General features: G+C 41.5%; 1 protein-coding gene across 3 annotated transcripts in view; it reads right to left on the reverse strand.

Annotated features, from left to right (window-relative positions):
* The window catches only part of ppp2r3a (protein phosphatase 2, regulatory subunit B'', alpha), a 67,469-nt gene that overhangs the window by 8,163 nt on the left and 37,967 nt on the right, over positions 1 to 21,339 (reverse strand). For 2 of the 3 annotated variants that reach the window (XM_044142983.1, XM_044142984.1), the window contains exons 2-3: positions 17,391 to 20,946; positions 13 to 297 (exon numbers count right to left, since the gene is read on the reverse strand). In XM_044142983.1, the coding sequence (XP_043998918.1) occupies positions 13 to 297; positions 17,391 to 20,141 (3,036 nt within the window). In that variant the 5' untranslated portion in view covers positions 20,142 to 20,946. Of the gene's footprint in view, positions 1 to 12; positions 298 to 2,165; positions 2,887 to 17,390; positions 20,947 to 21,339 lie in introns of those variants that run through there. The other variant, XM_044142986.1, reaches the window with a different exon arrangement.

Genomic DNA, 21,339 nt, shown 5'->3' on the forward strand with positions numbered 1-21,339 from the left:
TTAACTGCTGACCTTTGCTATCTTGCCCATCTCATATATGTCAGCCTTCTCCTCCTCGAACTCGGCGAAGGCCGTCTCTATGGCAGCGATGGTTGCGTCGTGGTTGGCAGTCGGGCCCAGGGCAGGGAGCCCACGAGGGTAGTAGAACCTGGGAATGTTAACGGCGGGAGGAGGGGGAGTGATGATCACCGGCGATGGAGGAGGGCTCGGCGAACGTGGCGTGGGGGGCGGAGACGCTGTGGTTGCGGGCGGCGCTGGAGGAGGTGTTCCTGGCTTCTTTTCCAGTTTGGGCTGGAGCTATGGAGATTAAGAGGAAACCAGGCATGGGGACAAAGGGTTAGGACTTTGTGCATGTCACATGTGGTGTTCATATTTTTGGATCTTTTTAGTGAAAAACTAGAGTCTTTGAAAAGTAACACCACATTGAGGCAGGAATTAGCTTCCTGAAGCAAAATCGTAGGTGGATCGTAAGAAAACACAACGACCTCAGGCCTGTGGCACACATGGAAAATCCCAGTGAATAATAACAAATATCCAACAAACGTGTTTGGCAATCAGTTAGTCACTGCAAAACATTTTAACTGTGGTGTTGGCAGGAACAGTTCCAAGTGGTGCAACACTGCAGAAGTCAACATGATGCATAGCAGACATTCCCTGACTGCAAATTCCCAAACTCCAAAAAAGCAATAGAAAACAGACAGCTGTTAAAATGAAGGTAATTTTCAGGAGCCAACGTGAAAACGCAGACCTGCACTAATCAGTCAAAAATTAGTCGGTCCTCCAGAGATTGGCACTCATGTGTGATGAGCAGGCCAAATACTGAAAAAAATTTATGTAATTAAATCAACTGATTGACTTATTAAATGGGTAAACCAAGAACTCCCATCATTTAAAACCCTGTAAATTCTAGACACTAACAGGTTTTGCACAAAAATCCGTGAGGGACGGCGGAGTCCCTGCTCGAAACTCCGTGAAAGAGGTGTACGGAGCCTCGTGCCGGTAGCCCTCTGAAAGGTTGTTTACATCGTTTTAAACTGTGTGATTGTGAGCATTAGTGGGAATAAAAACAGCAGTAGGTGTTTCGTTCCATTTAACACGGTAGGAGTGTAACAGGTAAACCTTTTATGGATGCAAACTCAACTAAAAACAACCTGTTTAGGATTGTATTTGAAACGTAATCAATTATAAATTTACTGATGAAACTTGACTTATTGTCGTGTTTTGATTATTGATTCAATGTTGCATTGTGTTTCTGTGTTTGAAACACAATGTAAAGCACTTTGAAATGCCTTGATGCTGAAATGTGCTATACAAATAAAATTTGATTGATTGATTTAGTGTATAAATGCAACACCACTTTTGAGTTCAATAAACACTACTTAAAAGTTAGAGAATATGTTGGAATTCCTTTGTTGTTTGGTACAACTTCTGTGTACATCTGTGAACATTTCAATATGAACAAGAGGAAAAAAAATGTACAGACTAATCTGACCGAGCCAATAGGTCCCCTAATTATTGGGTATCTATTGCCTCACAAGAGTTTAATCAAGAAAATCCATTTTATTCAGTGTTTGCCTGGCAAACTTAAGCAGAGCAGCTCCTAGGACAGCTTTATAGAAGATTTAATTTATGAGTAAAAGACCTAATTTACACTATGTCTTTTAGTCCTCATACTGGTGGTAAGAGAACATGTTGCACCAGGGTGGAATGAAAAGATACAGAGTTCACAGTGTTACTGACTCTCCTGCTTATGAAATCTCCAGGCAGACCTCAGTGGAGTCCTCTCTTGGGCCTCCGTCCCGTCTGTATTGAGCAGGACAGCTGGAGCTGTGCTTCCCTTCAAAGTGTTCATTCTATCGCTCTATTCCTGCAACCCCCTGCACTATAAATACACCACCAATACCTGTCTCAAAATAGCTTTGCCGTCCATGGCATGTAACTCTGTGTCTAAGAGCAACAAGACGCGATTACTGTATCTGTGTGTCTTTAATGCGCCACCAGGTCTGTCTTTTACGTGACGAACAAACATCACAAACATCACGGGTAGAAACCTGTCAGCTGTCCCCATGTCCCCATGTCCCCATGGATGACAGTCCAACCTCCATGCATTCTCTTTGCACTACCACACTTGCGTGGTGTTTAAGCTGACTGCTGAACCGACTGACCTGTTGCTGTTGGAAAGACTTGAGCCTCTTTTTGAACCGTGAGGGCAGGACAAAGTCACACCCCCTGGCCAGAAAAGCCAGCTCCCCCCTCAGGTCAGGGTCCCGCCGTAACGAAGCCTCTTTGTCCTCCTTGATCATCATGGTGGAGGCCGACGCTTGTTACTCCTCTATGAGATACGGCCACTGATGCGGCTACAGATGAAGAGGCTTGCCCAGAAATTAAACTACTTCCTGTAACTGTAACTGTAATGGAGGAGCTTACTCAGGAGCCAAAACAGCCATGCAATCCGTCAATATCTCCTTTGGCAACTACTTACACTTCAAAAAGCTATAGCCTATGCACTCCCCTTGACCAGACAAAGTTTAAAAGCTGCGTTCTGTAGAGCGGTATTCCATTAATGAATCTGAGTAAGGAGGCGTTCCTCAGGCGTCCCGTGCCACAAAAAGGTTCGAAGCAACATGGTAGCATGCTCCTTTATCTGCAGCCGCAACCCCAAAACACAGCTTCTGTCCTGGGTAGAAACCTGTCAGCTGTCCCCATGTCGGCTTTGGATGTGTGCATTAGATGTAGCCTGACTGGTGCCTGCTGCTCCAAGCTGGGCTCTGACAAGCTGCGGTGAGAAACATGAGCCATGTCGGGGTCTGGTAATGCACACGCGCGCGTGCACGAACATGCACCGAACTGTCTGTCCTGAGCGTTGGGGCGGTGGGTGGGTCAGGGGCTGCAAACATGTTGTATATCAGTGAGTTATGTTTTGCAGGAACTGGGTCCTCCTCAGTTCCTGCTCGGGACTAAAGTTAGCCAGTGGGAAGCTACAACTCAAAGTGATTGAAATAATTCTACAGCAGACAGGAAGCTTCTCTTTAAACTGTGGGATAAGTAAGCTGAAATATTTTCATAGACGTAATTCGAGATGAAGTGATGACTCAGCGGGAGAAGCAGCTGTCGAGAAAAAGTTTATTCCTCACAGGGAGAAGTTAAAAAGGGCCTTTAGATATTTAGCTGAACCTTTTGAATACCAAAATCTGCTCTCAGTTGTCACTTAAGCTGAAAATAATTTTTCTCTGTTAGGTAGTTGATGAATTAAACTACTATGTGAAATTGAACAGTCCACATTAGCATTCCTTTTTACTACATGCATCTTTTAGCATACTAAATTACCGGATACATTTACAATCACTCATGCATACCCTCACATATTTAGCTGAACTAATTGGCAAATTAAGCCTAATGTGTGTTAAGTCTCCTCTTTTGTTGCCCGCAAGTAGCGTGTCATGTTGAAAAAGTGCCAGGTTTCTTTATTCAGGATTACAAGAAGGCCTGTGAAAGCAGGTGGGAAACATGGCCTGAAACCCCATTGCTGTACTGCCTGATGTTCTCTCCAAAACCCGTTTTGGTGATGGAGAGTTGAGATTTAAAGTCCTGTAACTGAAGCTTGGCAACTAAGGATCAGTGAGAAAAAGCTGGACAGTAAGATCGATCTGTTTTTGGGTTCTAAAAGCTTTGCTCCTGCAACAAAATGCTGCGAGAGTGAAGGTGGGGAAAGATATTGCTGAAGCTCTGGAGAGGACAGACCTGATCCAGAGAAGCTACCAGAGTGACATGTTCACAGGAAGGGCTGCGGCCTAAAACCTCAGCTCTACAAAGATCTTTGAATGCTGGGTCAATGAAGGATGTTCAATGACTGACTTTAGAGATACAGGGATACAGGAAAGGGGGGGAGGGGTGACTAAAGCAAACATGTCAGACCATCTCACAATGGTGTGATACTGGAGCCTATCCCAACAGTGAATGGGACCAAGGCAAGAGGAATGTTTGACAAACGACCAAACAAAAGCTGTGTTTCCATTTCAAATGTGCGCAAAACTTACTCGATACTCTGCTAATGTCGAAAAAACACAATTTTGCAACTGCAGTATTTCCGTTAAATGGGAAAAGCAATCAAAATCACACACGAATAAGTTTGTTCCCGCAATAAGTCATTAAAAACATGCCTCACCATCATCGTCCTATCTCTCCAGTCCTCCTTTTCGTATTTTCCGTCAGTAGTAACATCAGGTTATGGATCACATGACTCGTGTGATGGGTAGAGTGTTTAAAATGCAGTTTTGTAAAAATACATTGATTTCAATATAGCTGAAAAATCACCTCCTCCTAGCTTTATTGGAAAACCTGATTTTTTCATAATTCCAATTTGAACACTTATATAGTCGATGTAAGTGCAGCTACTGACACCACTCTTCAGTGTGGAAGTTATTACTCAAATCATGAGTGAAAGCTATGTATTTTCAGTATCAGTGAGATTATTAAAAAAAATGTCATAAAAACAGAAAAGCTACTCAAAGATTCTAGACAAAATTGTTTGTGAAGAGGCTTGTCGGCTTCTGACTGGACTTATTTTGAATCTCGGTGTAATTCAGCGTTCACAATGGCACACATACTGACAATGACGTCCATTCAGGTTCCCAGGAAATTGGAAAAACAGAGCAACAGATCCACATCATCAGAAGTCCCCCACTTTACATAATGGGATTGTTAAACCCACCTTTCAGTCCAGTTAAAGTCTCTGAAAATCCAACATGTTTGTTTGTAATAGTAAGACAGATAAGGTTGTGTTTTTTTCTTGCAATGCTTCATCGATCTAAGGGTTGTTTTGGATGCTTGGTGACCAAAAAGAGGACTCTCTTTTCTGCACTTCTCTTATTGGGCATTGAATAAAAATGCTTTTCTCCTCCCTTATATTCATGTGGTGGCAAGACAAACACGGGGTCTCCTCCAGCCTAGTGGCGCGTTCATCTGTATCAGTTAAATTTATGATTATTAGGGGGAATGATCTCTGTATCGCCAGTCATTTTGGTAAAAATGTATTTAATTCCCCTAACTGAATTTTGAATTGTCACACGATTTCACCAGAGGTAACAGTAAAAAGCATCATTTGCTATTTTACTTGTAACCAAGTAAAATAGCAAATAATGCCATTTTAATGTTTTCAAAAAATGACAGACAGAAAAACTGTCTGTTAGTTGCCAATACAGTGACAAGGTGGCAAAAATGTATTTTCCTTAACTAAAGTAAAGATGGGAAGTCATTTAAGGCGATACTAATCTGAAGCCTTAATGAAGCGAGACAGGAGATTCTTCTGGACCTTTTCAATAAGTTCTTGTAGCAAACATAATTCAAACACATGGACAGCAACTGAATATGATAGCAGAGAAATTAAGGTCAAGTACAGACTGTTGTGCGGATCTCTTTCAGGGCAACACAAACTGGAAATCTAGCTCCCTCTAGTGATACAGAGGTTTATGTAGTTTTTGGACAGTAAGAACAAATATTTTTTTGTTTTTTTTTTATTTTGAAAATAAATTTAATATTTGATCTTAACTCACTTTCCAGAGTTTTATGTTATTATGTTTTTTAATGCCTTTTTTCTACCTGAAGGTGAAGGTTTCAATTCTCACAAGACTAATGGAGGAGTTGTGAGAGCGTGCTTATCTATGGAAATAAACCCAGAAAAATAAGTGAGTCACCTTGTGTTTTGGGTAACTCCCTGTACGCCATCCCGAATTCTTCGGAACAACTGGACGCCATACCGAAGCCAAGGTCGCATACCGATCCCACACACAGCTACACACACTCAAGCTTATTATCTTCTTTTCCTACCCTCGTCTGATTCTTATGTTGCAGCGGGAAACAGTGCGCAGCTCCTAATAAACTGCAAGTATGTTCCAGTATTCCCCTGATCCCTGTTTTATCACTAAATTATACCTCTAGCGCTTCTTGATCTCAACCTTATCAATTGCAGCAATGTGTCCATGAACTCGTTTATCTCTGTATAAAGCGATATGTGTGTGTATTTAACTGTGAGCCCCAACAGATGCCGCCAAGCAGCTGTGTGCTCTTTTCCTGTCTGACTGACAGATGGTGTAACCCAGCCTTCCCGGCCCCGCTCTGCCTGGGCCTGAGACCAGTTTAGCGGTGAAGACAGTGAGATCGGTGTGGGGAGTCCGATCCTTCAAACATCCAGGATTTAGTACTGTGCTGCGCTCAGGTGACATGAAAACAAACCCTGGCACAAATTGTTCCCTTTACGAAGGATGCAGAGAGCCGGTGAGTCGACGGCACATTGAGGAATGACTAAAGAGAAAAAGACACAAAAATTTCAAACGGAACTGATGTGTTTTACATTAGCCATTACCTTTTTGTTGCTCTTTGAAGAAATCAACTTGTGTTTGGGTTACTTTTGGCTCTTAAGGTTGTTAAGCTCTAGCTAAAACTGTCAAAGTCCAATTAGAGAAAAGCTACAATGGGACACAGCTCAGTGATTCATCCACTTAAGTTCTATTCAATTAATTTATTTAGTACTAATTTAAGAGATTTCCAACAAATGTTAACTCAAAGTAAAATGGTCAAGTATTACACTTATTTCAATCCAGTCATGTAGTAAGGTGAAAATTCTGTTACATACAGTCCATACATATTTAATGCAAGATGCGTTCCAAACTGTAACATTGAGTTTTGGTGTAGCTGTGTTTTAAAAAAAATAAATTAAAAAACACACACATACACATACACAGCCTTTTTCATGAGAAATTACATCATAGGAAGTATTCTTTTTCTTTTTAGCTAAAGTATCTGTGTGTCTATCTCCAAAACAACAAAGTGATTTTCAGTATTTGTGATGTCGATCACAAAGAAAGAGAGAGTGAGATACATTTTGTCAACTAAGTGGAACTGGGTTGAAATATGCTGCCGGCTGAGTTATCAACAAGTCATATCAAAACAGAGAGCAAAAATCCCAGTATGAGTCTAGCCCTGTGGCTGACTGCTGCACATAGAAACACGATTGAAGTAAAATGTGTTTATTAAAGTCTTCAGCTCAGGGGTGTCCAACTCTATTCTTCAGGAGTCAATGTTCCACATGTTTTAGATTTCCAACTATTTGCTGGATCAAATAAAAGGTTCATTAGCTGACTCCTGCAGAACTCATGATGCAATAAGCAGCTATTTAAATGGCAGTACTATGTAAGGTCAAGTTTTTTGAGCTTTATAGCATGTTATAATGTTACTCCCTCATCAAAAACATACCTGGATTCTTTCATGCATGTTTGAGAAATCTGCCATGGCAACCATTAAGTTGTGCAAAACGCCTGGGGATACCAAGAAGCATCTTCAAGGAGTTTCGTGGCTTACAAATTTCTGCCTCACAAAGCACTCGTCCCCCGTAACACTCCTATTCAGATCCTTCAGACTAGCCCGCATCAATTAGCAAACACTTGCTACTTTTTAGTGCAACGCTGGTAAAAACGTTGTTAAAGTATTAATTGTGATTTTTTTTTTTTATTGTACTTTGCTGATACTGAGGTACTAAAGCAAATGCTTCCCCCTGTGCAAACCTGAGGACGGAGAGAAAAGCAGAGGAAACAATAACTGAAGAGATAATGGAAGATTACTGGAGGAAAGACGGAAAGCAATCTGTGTTTTGAGTGCTAAACTTCCCAATTCTGTTCTATGCTCACCATTCAGACCCAATTCAATCCCACTACAACAGAAATAAATGAGTCACTAGCCTTCACGGCATTGATTATATAAGTACTGAATCGGAAGTATTGAGGAGTCAGCTGTCCAGCAATAACTGTCACCTAACTGTGGAACACACTTTGAGATGCACACATGTCGTCCTCAAGGACTTAATTAGTCCACACAAATTGTTCTGCGTGGGTCTGTGTGAGCATCCATGTATGTCTTGATGGATTCACTTAACTGGAACTGTTTATTCCCGTCTTTAAGAGCAGCCAAATAGTGTGAACATGACAGCTTCCTTAACACACACACCCCCAAAACCCACACACACACCCACTCACTATATGAAACCGGCTGTCCACTGAGTGTATATTTATCTGGGTGAGGTTAGCAACTGATTTCATATTTATTTCTGCTTCAGGCACCAGGCAGAGTTTACTCACATATGCATTCATTGACGGACGGACACAGGGCCGACAATGTCATGTACAAAATATCAGGAAAAGATGATGGATGTAATGGGAAGGCTTTAGTCATTAGATATAAAGCCAAGTTTCAAATATTAGAGGGACAAGAGGAAACCCAAAAAATTATGGGTAATCATAGTTAGGTTGCCTTTATTCAAGCCTTTTGAATTTAAGTTGAACTCAAAAGTTGACTCTTGAGCACAAACTTAACTAAAAAGCCTGGTTTTAGAGAGCTAGCCAAGTTCAAAATTATGTCAAACATGGACTGAGGCAGCATCAAAAATAGATGCTGAGCAAGAAAGCAAATTTACAACCAGTGTCATGGAGTGAACATCTGTTTCAGCTGGACGGACACAATATCCCGTTTAGGTCATTGAGCTCAAACCATCAACACATTGATGAAGTCCAAAAACATGATGGAAGTTTTTGTCCTGAAGAGAGTAAACCAGACTTTCAATCAATTATTTCTACAGCACTTCCCACAAACACAATGTTGGTGAGCAAAGTGCTTCACAAAATAAAGAGAGCAAGTCAAAAGGAAGAAACACAAACCAGATAAAACCAGATGTTTCGCACCATATTTAAATGAAACTTCTTTTAAAGTCTGTCAAAATAAAAAAAAAACTCGTCACTCTCGAGCTTTGATTTAAAGAGGCCAAGATCTTTTATAGGAGAACCAGTGGAAAGAAGAAGGCGCAACTGCAGAAAAGACAATATGGCGCAGTTTCAGTGCCAAAATTAAGACTGTTGCGCATCCAACGGTGGCTACTTTTTTGTTGCAGAAGGCTATATCCATACTGAAGCTGCTTACTGATCTGACTGATGATAGGCTGGCATTTGTATCTAAGCTACTAAAAACTGACATGAAGAGGCGAATATTTATGTAATCACTTATTTTATGTTAAATAATTGTAATTTTTTAGGAATCCGTTTTTGCTTTGACATTCAAGGGTTTATTTGTAGCTTTGTTGGCCAAAAAAAGACACATTTTGTACATTATGATGGATTCTTAAAAGCATTTAAAAGGGGGTGAACCATCCAAGGGACTGAATATTCTTTATAGGCACTCTAAGCTGTCTTACTGAAGAGGTCATATTGAGACAAAAAACCTTTTTTTGTCTGATACTAGTACACCAAAATATAGCAATAAGTTCCAATATTTATGTTTTGCTTGGAGGATGAAAGAAACATTGAGAAGATTTACAGACTATAAATATGTTCCATCGCAGGGATTGATCTTGCTACCTTGGATCAAAAATGAAGGAGGGAAAGCACAAGTTTTCTCAAAAATTGTGAGAATTTGCTCAGCTGTATATGATTATACTACAAAAAAAAAGTGCTCTGTTATTTCTGGATCCAACAGAGATTATTTCTTGGAGTTGTAAATTAAGTAAAATAAAATTAAGCTGGTAAAAAGTACAAATTTTATTATTTTCATTATATAAGTATAGCTCCACTTTCAATCTCGCTGGAGAGTGTGTATTATTTTGAATGCCAGCCAAACGTTTTTTTTTTTTTGTTTTTTTTGTTTTTTTATGGGATGTTATTTTTTTAGACCAAGAGCAAAATTACCTCTACTAAGTTTAAACCTAAACCTGATATGATGGGAAGCAGGTTACTATCCCATGTGTATCCATGTGATTGTGCAGCGACTCGCTTTGGACCAACACTGCCAAATGCCATCACCATGGTGATAACCCTTTCCCTGGATAGAGATGTGGGAGGAGTGCTCTCAGGGCTCCCATGCCAAGAATGGGAAACACAGTTCACTTCGCTGCTCTGATGTTCTTTATTTCCAGTCTCACTTCCTCTTGATGAGGAGCTGCAAGCACTCCCACAGCCCAGTTACCTTGGGAACCGCCCTCCCCTCCTCAAAGTCTGAAAGATTGAATCAGGTTCAAGTGCCGCTTCCGTGATAGATGAAGTGAATCAGTGCTATCCACGGTCTAGTTCACATCCGAATAAGAGGAAGACAACATGGGAGTAGTTAAAAACACAGCTGCTTCTGTCTGAGTGGCTGTTCTAGCATAATACGATTACCTCCTCAAACACCAAAACGGACCATGATGCAGGTTTTTATCCCATACCAAAGTACTCCACAGTTGCTGGAAATACATGAGCCTGAAAGGTGGAATCAAAGCATTCTCCAAGAAGCTCCATCATCAACTACAACCGCACATTTGTAAAAAGAAATAAACATTAGGCCTTGCTAAAGTCTTCATGCCCCTTAATTCTTCCCACATACAAAATTAGTGGCTTTTTTTCCCCCTTACAGTCTACACTACAGTAATTAATCATCCACTACTGTTTGTGGACCTGAGGTGTAAAATTTATGCTAAGTGAGTTTTGATGTTTCACATTACCTATTTAAAGTGCATCTCAGGATTCAAAGCAACTAATCCTACATAAGCAGTACTGCTGGATTACATGCTCTAGAGTTGTTGCTACAGTGTAGTTTCACACAGCTACCAGCAGAGAAAAGCAGCACCTTGCTTTTTTTATTGAAAAAGAATAAGACATCAATGATCCCAAGTCACATTCAATACCACAGCCTTTCAATGTTGTATTTAGATCCATCAAATCGAACTGAAACATGTTTCTGAAACAGTTCTGCTCTCTAGTTTTTATATACAGCAAACTCTTCATTTTAAATCACAGCAGATCTTTTTGTTTCAACACTGAAAAGACATTCTGCACTGTTTTCATCCATGCATGTAAAATCTGATTTAAAATTCCGCAACACTCAGGTCGTCCTGCAGGTGGTGCCAAAAATATCTTTTCATGTTGAAACTAAGCGTGAGCTTGCAGTTAGGCTTAAGTCGCACTAGAGGGCAGCAGAACTCTGTTATTACCACCTAGCAGCGAGAATGGAAATGACGCCGAAGGTTCTGACCCCCTTTTGGCTTTATATTCTCATCGACTCACTTTGGTAAATTAGATATGACTTGTATTTGCATCAACATAGCAACAGCATGCAGAACTACCACTGATAACTTATGTTAAAAGCAAAAGAGATGTTGATTAAGGTTGAAACTTTGTATTTGTATATGTTATTCACATTAAGTTATATTGGAGGTTACCAAGTTAAGACATGTTTTCTAAGCATAAATCCTGGTATGGATTCTGGTGAGAGCATCTCATCAGCGAGGACGAACACCCCTGGCTTAGTTTGGGCGGAGCTGATCTAGGTTCAAAGAGAGACGGATAAATACGTAGGATGGAAGTTGATGGGTGGAGGAGTGGGTAACACCCAAGCCTTTTACAGAGCCATGATGTTCTGGATCACTGGCAAGCTCTTTAACAGGGAAACAAAGATCCCTGAGCACACACAGGCCAGTACACACCCATCCCCAACACAGTGGTGCCGATTTAAAGCTAAAAAAAAACATTCAGCCTGAGTCTGATCTCCCATGGTGCCGTGATTCTGCAAGGGGGAATCCCAGTCAGCCAATTGCATTGCACAACTTATATTCTGGGATGAGGGAGTGCTTCCTCCTTACTTCTACTCATAAACATGTTGTGGTGGTTTCCACAGCAACCCGGGGGAAGCTGAGGGTGTTACGCAGTTGTGACTCCCTCCGCTGACTTTTCAGATGAAAAACTACGTGCACAAAAAAGACTGCGCACACACACTCATACTTGAGAGGCGCACATCACACTAAGAACAGTTGGATGACATCCAAGTGTTCACTGTGAGTGGAGAATTGCGGGGTAGCCTCAATGAGCGTGTGCACATAACAATAAATCAGAGAAACATGGAGGTAACTAAACCATTCCTATGCAGTGCCTTGCAAAAGTATCAATGCTGCTTGAATTTGCATTTATTACGGTGACCACAAACTTTAGTGTATTTTTTAGCTAAAATGTTAGTCTGTACATGTCTGTTGCTGGGGTAGACATAACCCAAAAGACTTGCAGCTGTATTTGCAAAAAAAAACAACCTCAATAATTCTACGGTGTATTGACTTGCTTTTTAGATTTTTATTTGTAAATCTTTTCAAAAACCACGTTCATTCCTTCTCACAAACGTGCACAAGTTGTGTAACATCAAATACTACAAAAATACACACAATGGGTTTGGATGCATTTTACAAGCCCCTATGTATGCGTGATCACTTGGATGCATGTATTGTGGTGAAGGTCCCATTGTTCAGGCTGACCTGGGAGTCTATTGGAACCATTCTTACTTACAACAATCCAAACCTCCCTGGCTGAAAGTATATCGAGTGTGTAACTAAAAGTGCACGCATTCATCCATGTACTCACACCTAGGTCAAAACGAGCAACTTTCCACGCTTGGCCAAAGTTCCTGCTGTGACCTTATTTCCTGTGGTAGCGGCCAAGGAATGATGTCACCCTCTGCAGACCCAAAATCAACAACTGCACAATGCAGGGCCCACCGGCAAGAATCGTTTCCCCCCAGGTGCTGCAATTTGAGTTACTCCATCTTTCTGTCGTCTTTTTCTAATACCCATGATTTTTTATTTTTTTTTCCATTTCTTAGCCAGGAACTCAAATAAAAATAATTTTATTTCTCCTCTTGTCACAAACATTTATTCTATTTACTCTTTTGTCCTCTTAATTCTTCCTCCTTGTTGCTCCTTTTACTATTTGTTTAACTGCCTAAACCAAAACATTTTATACTTTTTTTTTTTTTTTCACAGAACGGTTAATTGCTCTCTTGTCCTGACTAAAAAATGTGAGCAGTAAAATTTTAACGCATGAATATACTTCTAGTTAAATCCTAATGTAGCTTTAGCTGCATGCTTACTCTCATCCAGCCAGAGCACCTGTGTACTGTCATTTTTTTTATGCTTATGATCTTAAAGTAAAGAGTGGATCAACCTTCAAATAAAGTACTGAAGGAAGGTCTTTACCGCTAAGCAAATGCAAAACAAAAAGATTTTCATGGGGTTGGAAAATCTGAAAGAAATAACAATGAAAATAAGAATGTATTTTTATGTTCATGGGAGGACCAGGCAGGCTAGAATGGTTATGAAAAATAGTTGCAGTCTGCCTAAATAAGTGCAAATAGCAATTTCGTGATACCCGTAAGAGCTCTGCTGGTTCTGATGGCAGTTATTATAGTGAAGCAATTATTTAACTTGCAATAATTGTGCTTTCAGCAAAGTGAAAATTGTTTGACCATATAAAAACAAACAGCTAAGGGCAAACCTTCAATTTAAGCTTATTATTGCCTGGGTAGCCATTTCTCTTTTATCCTTATAGTTTTACACCTAAATGCAATGTATTTTTCAGAGAAGGTCATTCTAAATGTTTTCATTCTCTAATATCTTGCTTAGTGCGCTTGTACATGTTTACCACTTTCCGCACATTCAGAAAGAACGGTTAGCCAACTAGTGCTATTTTGGAACAGCAACCACGTCCCAAACAGTTGGCGTAACCACTCGAACCACCAGAGAGTTAATAAAGCCATCAGCCTGGCAGCTCTCGATGCCGCCGGGGGCCTAAGTGTGTCTGTAAATTATGTCACCATTCGGAGAGCAGAAACAAAAACATGTCAGACTTCAGCCTCTTATTTTTGGAAGAGAAAGAGGCTGCTGACATGATGAACCTCGACTCGCGGCGTTACTGCAGCCACGTCTCTAAGCTCCGGATGCGGCCTTGCCTTTGAGTAAGATCGGCTGGCATCCTTGTCGTTATGGAGATTAACGGGTATTTTCTGACTGGATGCAAAAAAATAAAACTAAAGCCCTGCAGTAGGTATGTGCCGTTAAGAGATTCTCAGATAGCCAAAAGCAAAAGGATATCATGGAACGTAGCAATTATAACTGATGCTATAATATCGCATATCGACTATTGCAGTTGTAATAAAGTTAACCATCAAATTCATTTGTTTTATTTTAGTTTTGATAAATGCACCCATGAAAAAAAGAAATAATAAATTACCATTAAATTAATACTTGTTCTAGTACTAATGCAGACTATCACTCCATTTCACCATTTTGCTCTTCAGGGTAAGACAAGTTTACTGTAGCAAGCTAATATTAGCTGGTTTGTCAGTCAGGCTGTCTGCTCGGGAAGAACCTGCAGGCATGCTGCTAAGAACTTGCCAACTGTCATGTTATGTTAATAATATAAGACTGATGTTTGCACTCTTTAATTTTCATGTTTTTTTTTTTGTTTTTTTACAATTAAATCCATTTCTAAATAACAAAATGTGTAGAGGTTTTTTTTGTTGTTTTTTGAAGGCTTCTTTCAGTCAGCTGACAGTCAATATGTAGCAACAGGTGGAGGAAGGACGTGAAGGATTACTCAAGTCTCAAACTGTTTTTCATCAACAGTATCCAGATTGCCTAAAACACGTTAAGAGTTCAAATATTTTATTATATTAAACACAGACTTTAAACAATTGTCTATTAATCTTTTAAGATTTAATGTAGCTTTCCAATACTGTTTTGAATTTCTTTAACCTATTATATTAAATTTATCAAATATACTACTACTCTATATGAAAGGTAAATGTAAATTTACCTATAAAAGGAAAGAAAATAGAGATCAACACTCGTCAATTCAAAATTTCTGAATAAATCAAAAGGGTTTTATGTTGTCTTTGTAATGACATGGGTAACATCTAATCCATGCCTTCAAATGTGTTTCTAGAATAAGGAGAAGAGTGCTACAGTTCAAGTCGATGCAGTGTATGAAGTTTGGGATGCTTTCTTCTTTTAACGTCAATAAATTCTGCGATAAAATTTTAAATCCATATCGCCTAGAATGCACCAAAAAATATGAGCCTCCAGAGCATCAGCTGTCGGTGCAAGTAGCTTATGTATTTGCTTTTACTTCCCATCAAGTGAGATACAAAATTTTATTTATGAGACTCAAGACTCAGATGAAGAGTCTAAGTCAAGTCTGAAGTCTTTGTTTTTGAGACTTAAGTGAGTCTCTAGTCCAAATCTGAAACTCGAGTGGCTTGATCGTTGCTGAGCAATATTAGCATGATTTCCAGAGTGCCTGTCTTGGTGTTGGGTGTCTAGGAGCTATTCTCAAACTCAGATGTGACATACAGTAGCAGTGGATCGTCTTACTGATGAGACAACACACACACAGAGACATGTTTTCGTAGGACATCAGTCTACGACAACTGAGACTCATTCATCTGTAGATCTTCTTCTTGCATTTGCCCTTGCATTTCCACAAACATGCCTCCTTATAGAGCTGAAAAATTCATAATAAACTTGTGTTGACTTACAAATCGTCACACACACACCACACACAGGTCCATTTACACTGTGGCGACAGTAAGTCTGTTAGCGGGATGCCATAGTACAGAGGGGTGGACAGATTTAGGTCTGCCTAGCACCTAGTTCAGCCGGGGGCTGGTGGTGGGATAGGGAGGGGATACAGGGTAACGACACCATTAACACTCAACGTGCCAACAGCCCCAACCTCCCTCCACCAACTCCAGGCAGGCTCCAATCGCCACGTCTCATTAGGTTTCTCTGCCCTGCACACAGCAACAACTGTTATTCAACTCTCCCAAAATACCAGAGCGACCAATCACAGGGCGGCGAGAGAAGTTGCGGTGAACATAGACTTATTGCCTCACTGCAGGTAAAAGAAGGACACTAAGGAGATCAACGCAACCTGCAAGCTATTAAAAAGAAATCTGAGAATGCATGAAGCATCGGAGGCAGAGAAGCAGAAAGAAAACAAAAAATGAAGAGGAAGCAAAATCAACTGGGAAGACTTGACAATGAAGGCCGAAAGAGATTGCGTAATGATGTGTTTGTTTGGTGTTTTGTCAGTTCTGCTCCAACAGGGCCAGCTACCATGGTAACCTCATATGTAGGTGCCCTACATATCAGCAGGGCATAAGGTTACAGAGCTCGGCATATAAACACATGCAAACATCAGTGGGAGCCTTTTTAGGACTAAATGGGAGAGGATGAAAAAATTTTAAAAAGAAAGAAACATGACAATAGAAATTATTTGAAGGAGTGTGGATGTGGAAATGTGAGCATGTCTGTCCCACGTAATTCTTTAAATCCATAATGTGCTGTTAAATATCCACATCACAGACAGGTGGAGGCAACCCTTTTTTCTGAGATTAGACACTGCGATGTTGGTACCCACTGTGGTGCACATGCACACACACACACATGCGAATAACATGCTCCAGTTCCCTCCTTCACAGCCCTAAATTACTTTTAAATATTCCCCAGCGAAGAAAGCAAAGTACACACACAGCCTCCACACACACACACACTGATAGAACAAAACACATAGAGAAAAAGTCAACAGAGGAAGAGCGTCTCTTAAAACAATGAGCTGTTCTGTTCCACAATTCAGAGTTTCAGCCTTTATTATTCAGGCACAGACTCTGAAACCGAATCAGCACACTCATCACACTTAATTACACTCTTCATTCAGCACCGTCACTCAGAGAAGCTGCATCCCTAACACTTTGAAAGGCAGTTGTTTATGGGGGGATTTTTCTGCCATAATCCAAGAGCACTTATTTTCAGTCTGAAAGCAGGATTTCATATCTTTTGTTCTCAAAACTTTTTGTACTTTTGCTTACATTTTTACTTTGAAAGCAGGACTTCACATCTTTCTTCTCAAAACTTGTAATAATTGTACTCAAAGCTTATCCTCGCACTCAGACTTAGTTTCTGTTCGACTCTCTGCTCGCTTACAAACACAGAACTGCCATTTGGCACAGTCGACTTACAACCTCTCAGCCGTTGTACTGGGTGCGTTTGTTTCCTTCTAGCGGGTGTGCCTGTGTGGCTACTATCCATTGAAGCAACCTGCGCTACCCATTGGATGTAGGGAGAAACATCAACGTCAGCTTTCTGCTCCGTAGTACACTAAATATTCACCAGTATTGTGCTACTGATCTGATCTGATATTGTTCACCCAGCCAAAGACAACATACTTGAGTTCACAGGGAGTCCTTCCCTGCCCCAGATGTCCTTCAAAGCCTTCAAAGTGGCACCCAGCTAAGGATCAGCATTATCAGTGTTTAACTAATTGCAAAGACCTGCAGTGATGTTGTCTTCCTGACAATGTGCACCACCATATGAGTGATAAATAAAACATCTTGAGAATGTTGGTTATAATGGGCATATTTTTTAATAAATCTGTAAGATTTATTGGGCTTCAAAGGGTTGTAATATAGTTGCTTGACTATACATCTTCATAAAGCAGTGAATGTAAGTATCTTTGGTTAATTCGTTGACAGTGCATTTGTGTCTGTGGGTTACTTACCCTGATGACCTCTGGAGTCTGCTGGATGAGAAGGGTAGAACCAGTGTTTGTCGAAGCCAAGGGTTCACCATCAGCAATGACGGCATCTTCTGTGGCTGATATGGCAACAGAAGATGGTTCTTCTACAGAGACTGCAGGTGCAGGTTCATCTTCAAGGGTGCAATCCTGAAGGTTTCCAGCTGTATAAGCTCCAGAAGCAGGAGGGGATTCTGAACGAACCTCGACCGTAGGAGTTTCAGTAGTTTCATCTGGCACTGACTTAGACAAATTTTCTGGATCAGCATCTGATGTAGTTCTAGGTTCAGATTCAACTGCAGCATTGCACGCCACTTCAGATGCTGCACTTATAAAAGCTAATGCAGATAAAACCTTGGGCGGATTTTCCTGAGTGTGGTTTGAGGCCACAGGTTGGACTATAGCTGTGTGCGTGGAGGGAGCAGTGGGGACTACCGGTGGGGTTGTGTTGTCTGGTGTTTCGGCCCTACCGGCAGTGACCAGTGTATCCTGCAGGAGCCTCATCACCTCCTTCTCCTTTCCAACTTTTCTCTCCGCACTATCTGAACTCCCTGCCCCAGAGTCAACAAGTTCCTGGGCAAAACTTTCAATGCTCTCAAGAATTCTCAACAACAGTGCCCCATCCTCTTCATCTCCAGTGCCAGGTTCACTGTTCTCTCCCTGAGGAGGAGTGGGGCTTTGGGTCACCCTGGAGTTAACGCCATTCATGGCCAGGTGGCTGGCTGGTTTTTGAACCTGGTATTGAGCCATTCTGGCTTGAGTAAGAGACTCATTGGAGATAACAGCTTGTGCTCCTCCTCTCTTCCTGGTCTTAGCAGGAAGTGGAGGCTCTGTGGTTCTAGGATGGCTCATACTCTGAGAGAGATTCTCCAAGTCCATCAGTAGCTTATCAATGTCATCATTTCTGTGTGAAGTAGCTTTGGGTGTTGAGACTGTTAAAGAGGTGGAGGAAGGCCAAGTGGGAATGTAGCCAGAGCTTCCTGGCAAATGATGTGAAGAGTTATTAGTTGTGTTAGATTGGGATAAGTGCAGTTGTTGCCCCGTGATAGTTCCATTTTTGTTCTGGGTATTGTTAATCCCTCTGGTTGGCATGTGTGTCAGCTGTGAGATATGATCAGCAGTCTTTCCGATTTCTGCCTCCTCTTCCTCGATATATAGCGCTTCCATGGGTGATGTCGGGGGAGTGTGTGTGAATGATGATGTAGGAGAGTTTCGAAGAAGGGAGGGTGAGTGTGTTGGAGAAGAACTAGAAGGCGAACATGTTACAGGTGGAGGAGATAGAGTGTGTTGGGTGGTCAAAGAAGCATGTAGTCCATTGGTAAGTGAGGTACCCTTTGGCGAAACTGAACTCTGGACTGATTTGGTATGGGTGGAATCTGATTTTAATAATGTGGACGAAGGTGAAGCTGACGAAGGAGCAGAAGTTGTTGAGTGTAAAAATTTCTTGGATATGGGAGGTGACTGCACAACGTCTTCATAGCGGGGAGGTTGTTCATTGCCAAAGATGGGAGAAAAGGGTCCCTGTTGGATGGAGTGAATAGTGTTGATCAATTCAGCGAGATCACTATGCCCACTTCCAGGTGTGCCTTGACCACCCTGCCCCGTGCCTCCCAAACTTCCAACCCCTTCCAACTCTAAAGGAAGTCTCTTAAGATAGGAGCTGAGTCGGGTCATCACAGCCCGATAAACACTGTCAGGATTTGTTCCTCCATCCTCTGGCCCTCCACCTGCCTTGCGCCTGATGCATTGTTTGATGATGTCAGTGCATTTCTTTAGGTCTTCAGAACATTTAAGCAGGATGTCAAGGCAGGCACGGATGTCCTCACCACCTGCCCCCCCACTGCCAGCCTCTGCCCTTGTCTTCTCTAGCAGTCGGGCAATTAGGTTCTCCTCTCCAAGGGTGGTGCGGTACAGTGATGCCACGGTATTTAGACTCTGGTCCAGTGATCCAATACTTGAAAGGCTGCTTGTTGAGCCATTACCCACTTTTGTGGTGGCTGACAGAGAACCAGAGCTCCCCTTTAACTTTGCTTCTTCTGCTCCATTTCCTTTCCCTAGCATAAATGGTGGCACATTTTCATCATTAGAAGTAATTATTCCATTTGTCATACTATTAGTTGCTGTGTTTGCTGTAAGACTGGAGCTGAAGTGGCCATAGATGATCTCCAGGTCAGTTGAGCGACGACTAAATGAGTCAGGGCGTACTTTACGACCTTTGCGGAGAGTAACGTGACTAGAGGAGGACAGGCGGAGCTTGTCAAAAGAAAATTCTTTGAGCTTGCCGCTGGCCAGGTTAATGGCCTCTTCAGTAATGTCCTTCAAGCTGCCAGAGCAGCTCAGGTTGCCAATAGATCCTGTGCCACTTGAGGTCTTTTTACCCCGCCATGTGGGGCTGACTTCCCCTAAAGACAAATTGTCACTGCTGCCCGCCCTCTCCAGACCACCGTTATGAACAGTATCCATGGAAATACAAAGTTTATTATGGTTAGGAAGGTGCGGAGAGATCATGTTACGGGGTTGTATGGGCGAGCTGTTGAAGTCATTGAATGTGGCATCAGGGGCAACAAGAAACTCAGAACACGTGCCACGGTGTGCAACGGTGCAGTCTAAACCTTGGGACAGCGCCCCGCATGGCCCTGCACAGTAGTGCACAGCTTGGGAGTGAGCACGTCGGTCCACCACCACGCTGTTGTAGCAGCTCACACTGCTTACAACGACACGATAGGCTGCTGCCATGGTGGCCAATTTTTTTTCAGAACATAAGACGGTCAAAGGTAATAAAATTTACAACAAACCAGAGACGTGTAACAAAGTTTCATAAAAGATCCTCTTGTTAATAATTTTCAGTTTTAAAAAGTAACACATACATGTTCAATGGCTGAATGTCGAAATATTGCGTCTTTGATCTGATTCGTGTCATTGTCAACAGACATAATACTAACACAAAATATGAATAATTAATACCAGAAAAGGAAGACATATCAAAACTTTCAGAGTTAAAATATGTTCATGATTTCAAAGCTGCTGGTTTCAAAGGCTTTGATTGTATTTTTTTTTTTTTTTTTTTTTGGAAGGGCAAAGACTTCTTGTCTGAGATTCCTGGTTCTCTTAATAACAGCTGTAAGGTCCCGCCTCTCTTAACAGGCGCATTCTCCTTTTGGTCTCCTGCAGCAGCTCATTAGCCACTAATGACTACCAGGGAGGAGGGTGACAAGAGAACATCCAGGAGGGTTATCACAAATACCTCCACAGAACAGCCCCAGAGGTCTCATTCAAGGCCAGGAAGGCTTTACGCTGCTCTGGCCCGTACCCATGTACAGGGAAATGGCATGTAGAGAGAGAGATCCCATTTTCTCTGCAAGACTGAAGAACACTTGCTGACTCCAACACAGCTGCAAAATAGCAGGGGACTGGCCAGAGACTCCGTCTGCTCTCTATGATGGGGCGCCTTAAGATCCCTCACTCTTGTACGCTCTTTCAAGCCCTCATGCTGTCAGCCATGTGTTCGAACGAGTATGCGCATCTGACTGCAGGACACCACCTGTGAGACAGCAAAGGATAGCAGGGAGAGAAGATGAGAAAGAAGGAAAGTGAAAGCAGGGGAAAAAATGTGTCATTCAGAGAGATACCAAAAAGTTCACAGTAAGCATATTTGAGTGTCTCTGTGTATCATCAACACAAACCATCATCACATATGATACATTACTGACAATGTATATTTTTATGTCTGCTTTGATAATGTCACTGGCCAGGTGCAAGATTCAGGACAGATGAAGCATCACAATAGAGCAGTTTTAAATCTGTGCATAAATTGTCAGAGCCATAGAGACAAGGCAGGATTACTGATTACTGGTGAATTTGGATTTTGAGCAAGTCAGATGAATTTGCATTATATTACTTATAGCACTTTGCTTGTTTGCATGCCAGACGCCCT

This window comes from Gambusia affinis, linkage group LG16 (assembly GCF_019740435.1).
Source record: "Gambusia affinis linkage group LG16, SWU_Gaff_1.0, whole genome shotgun sequence".
NCBI lineage: Eukaryota > Metazoa > Chordata > Actinopteri > Cyprinodontiformes > Poeciliidae > Gambusia > Gambusia affinis.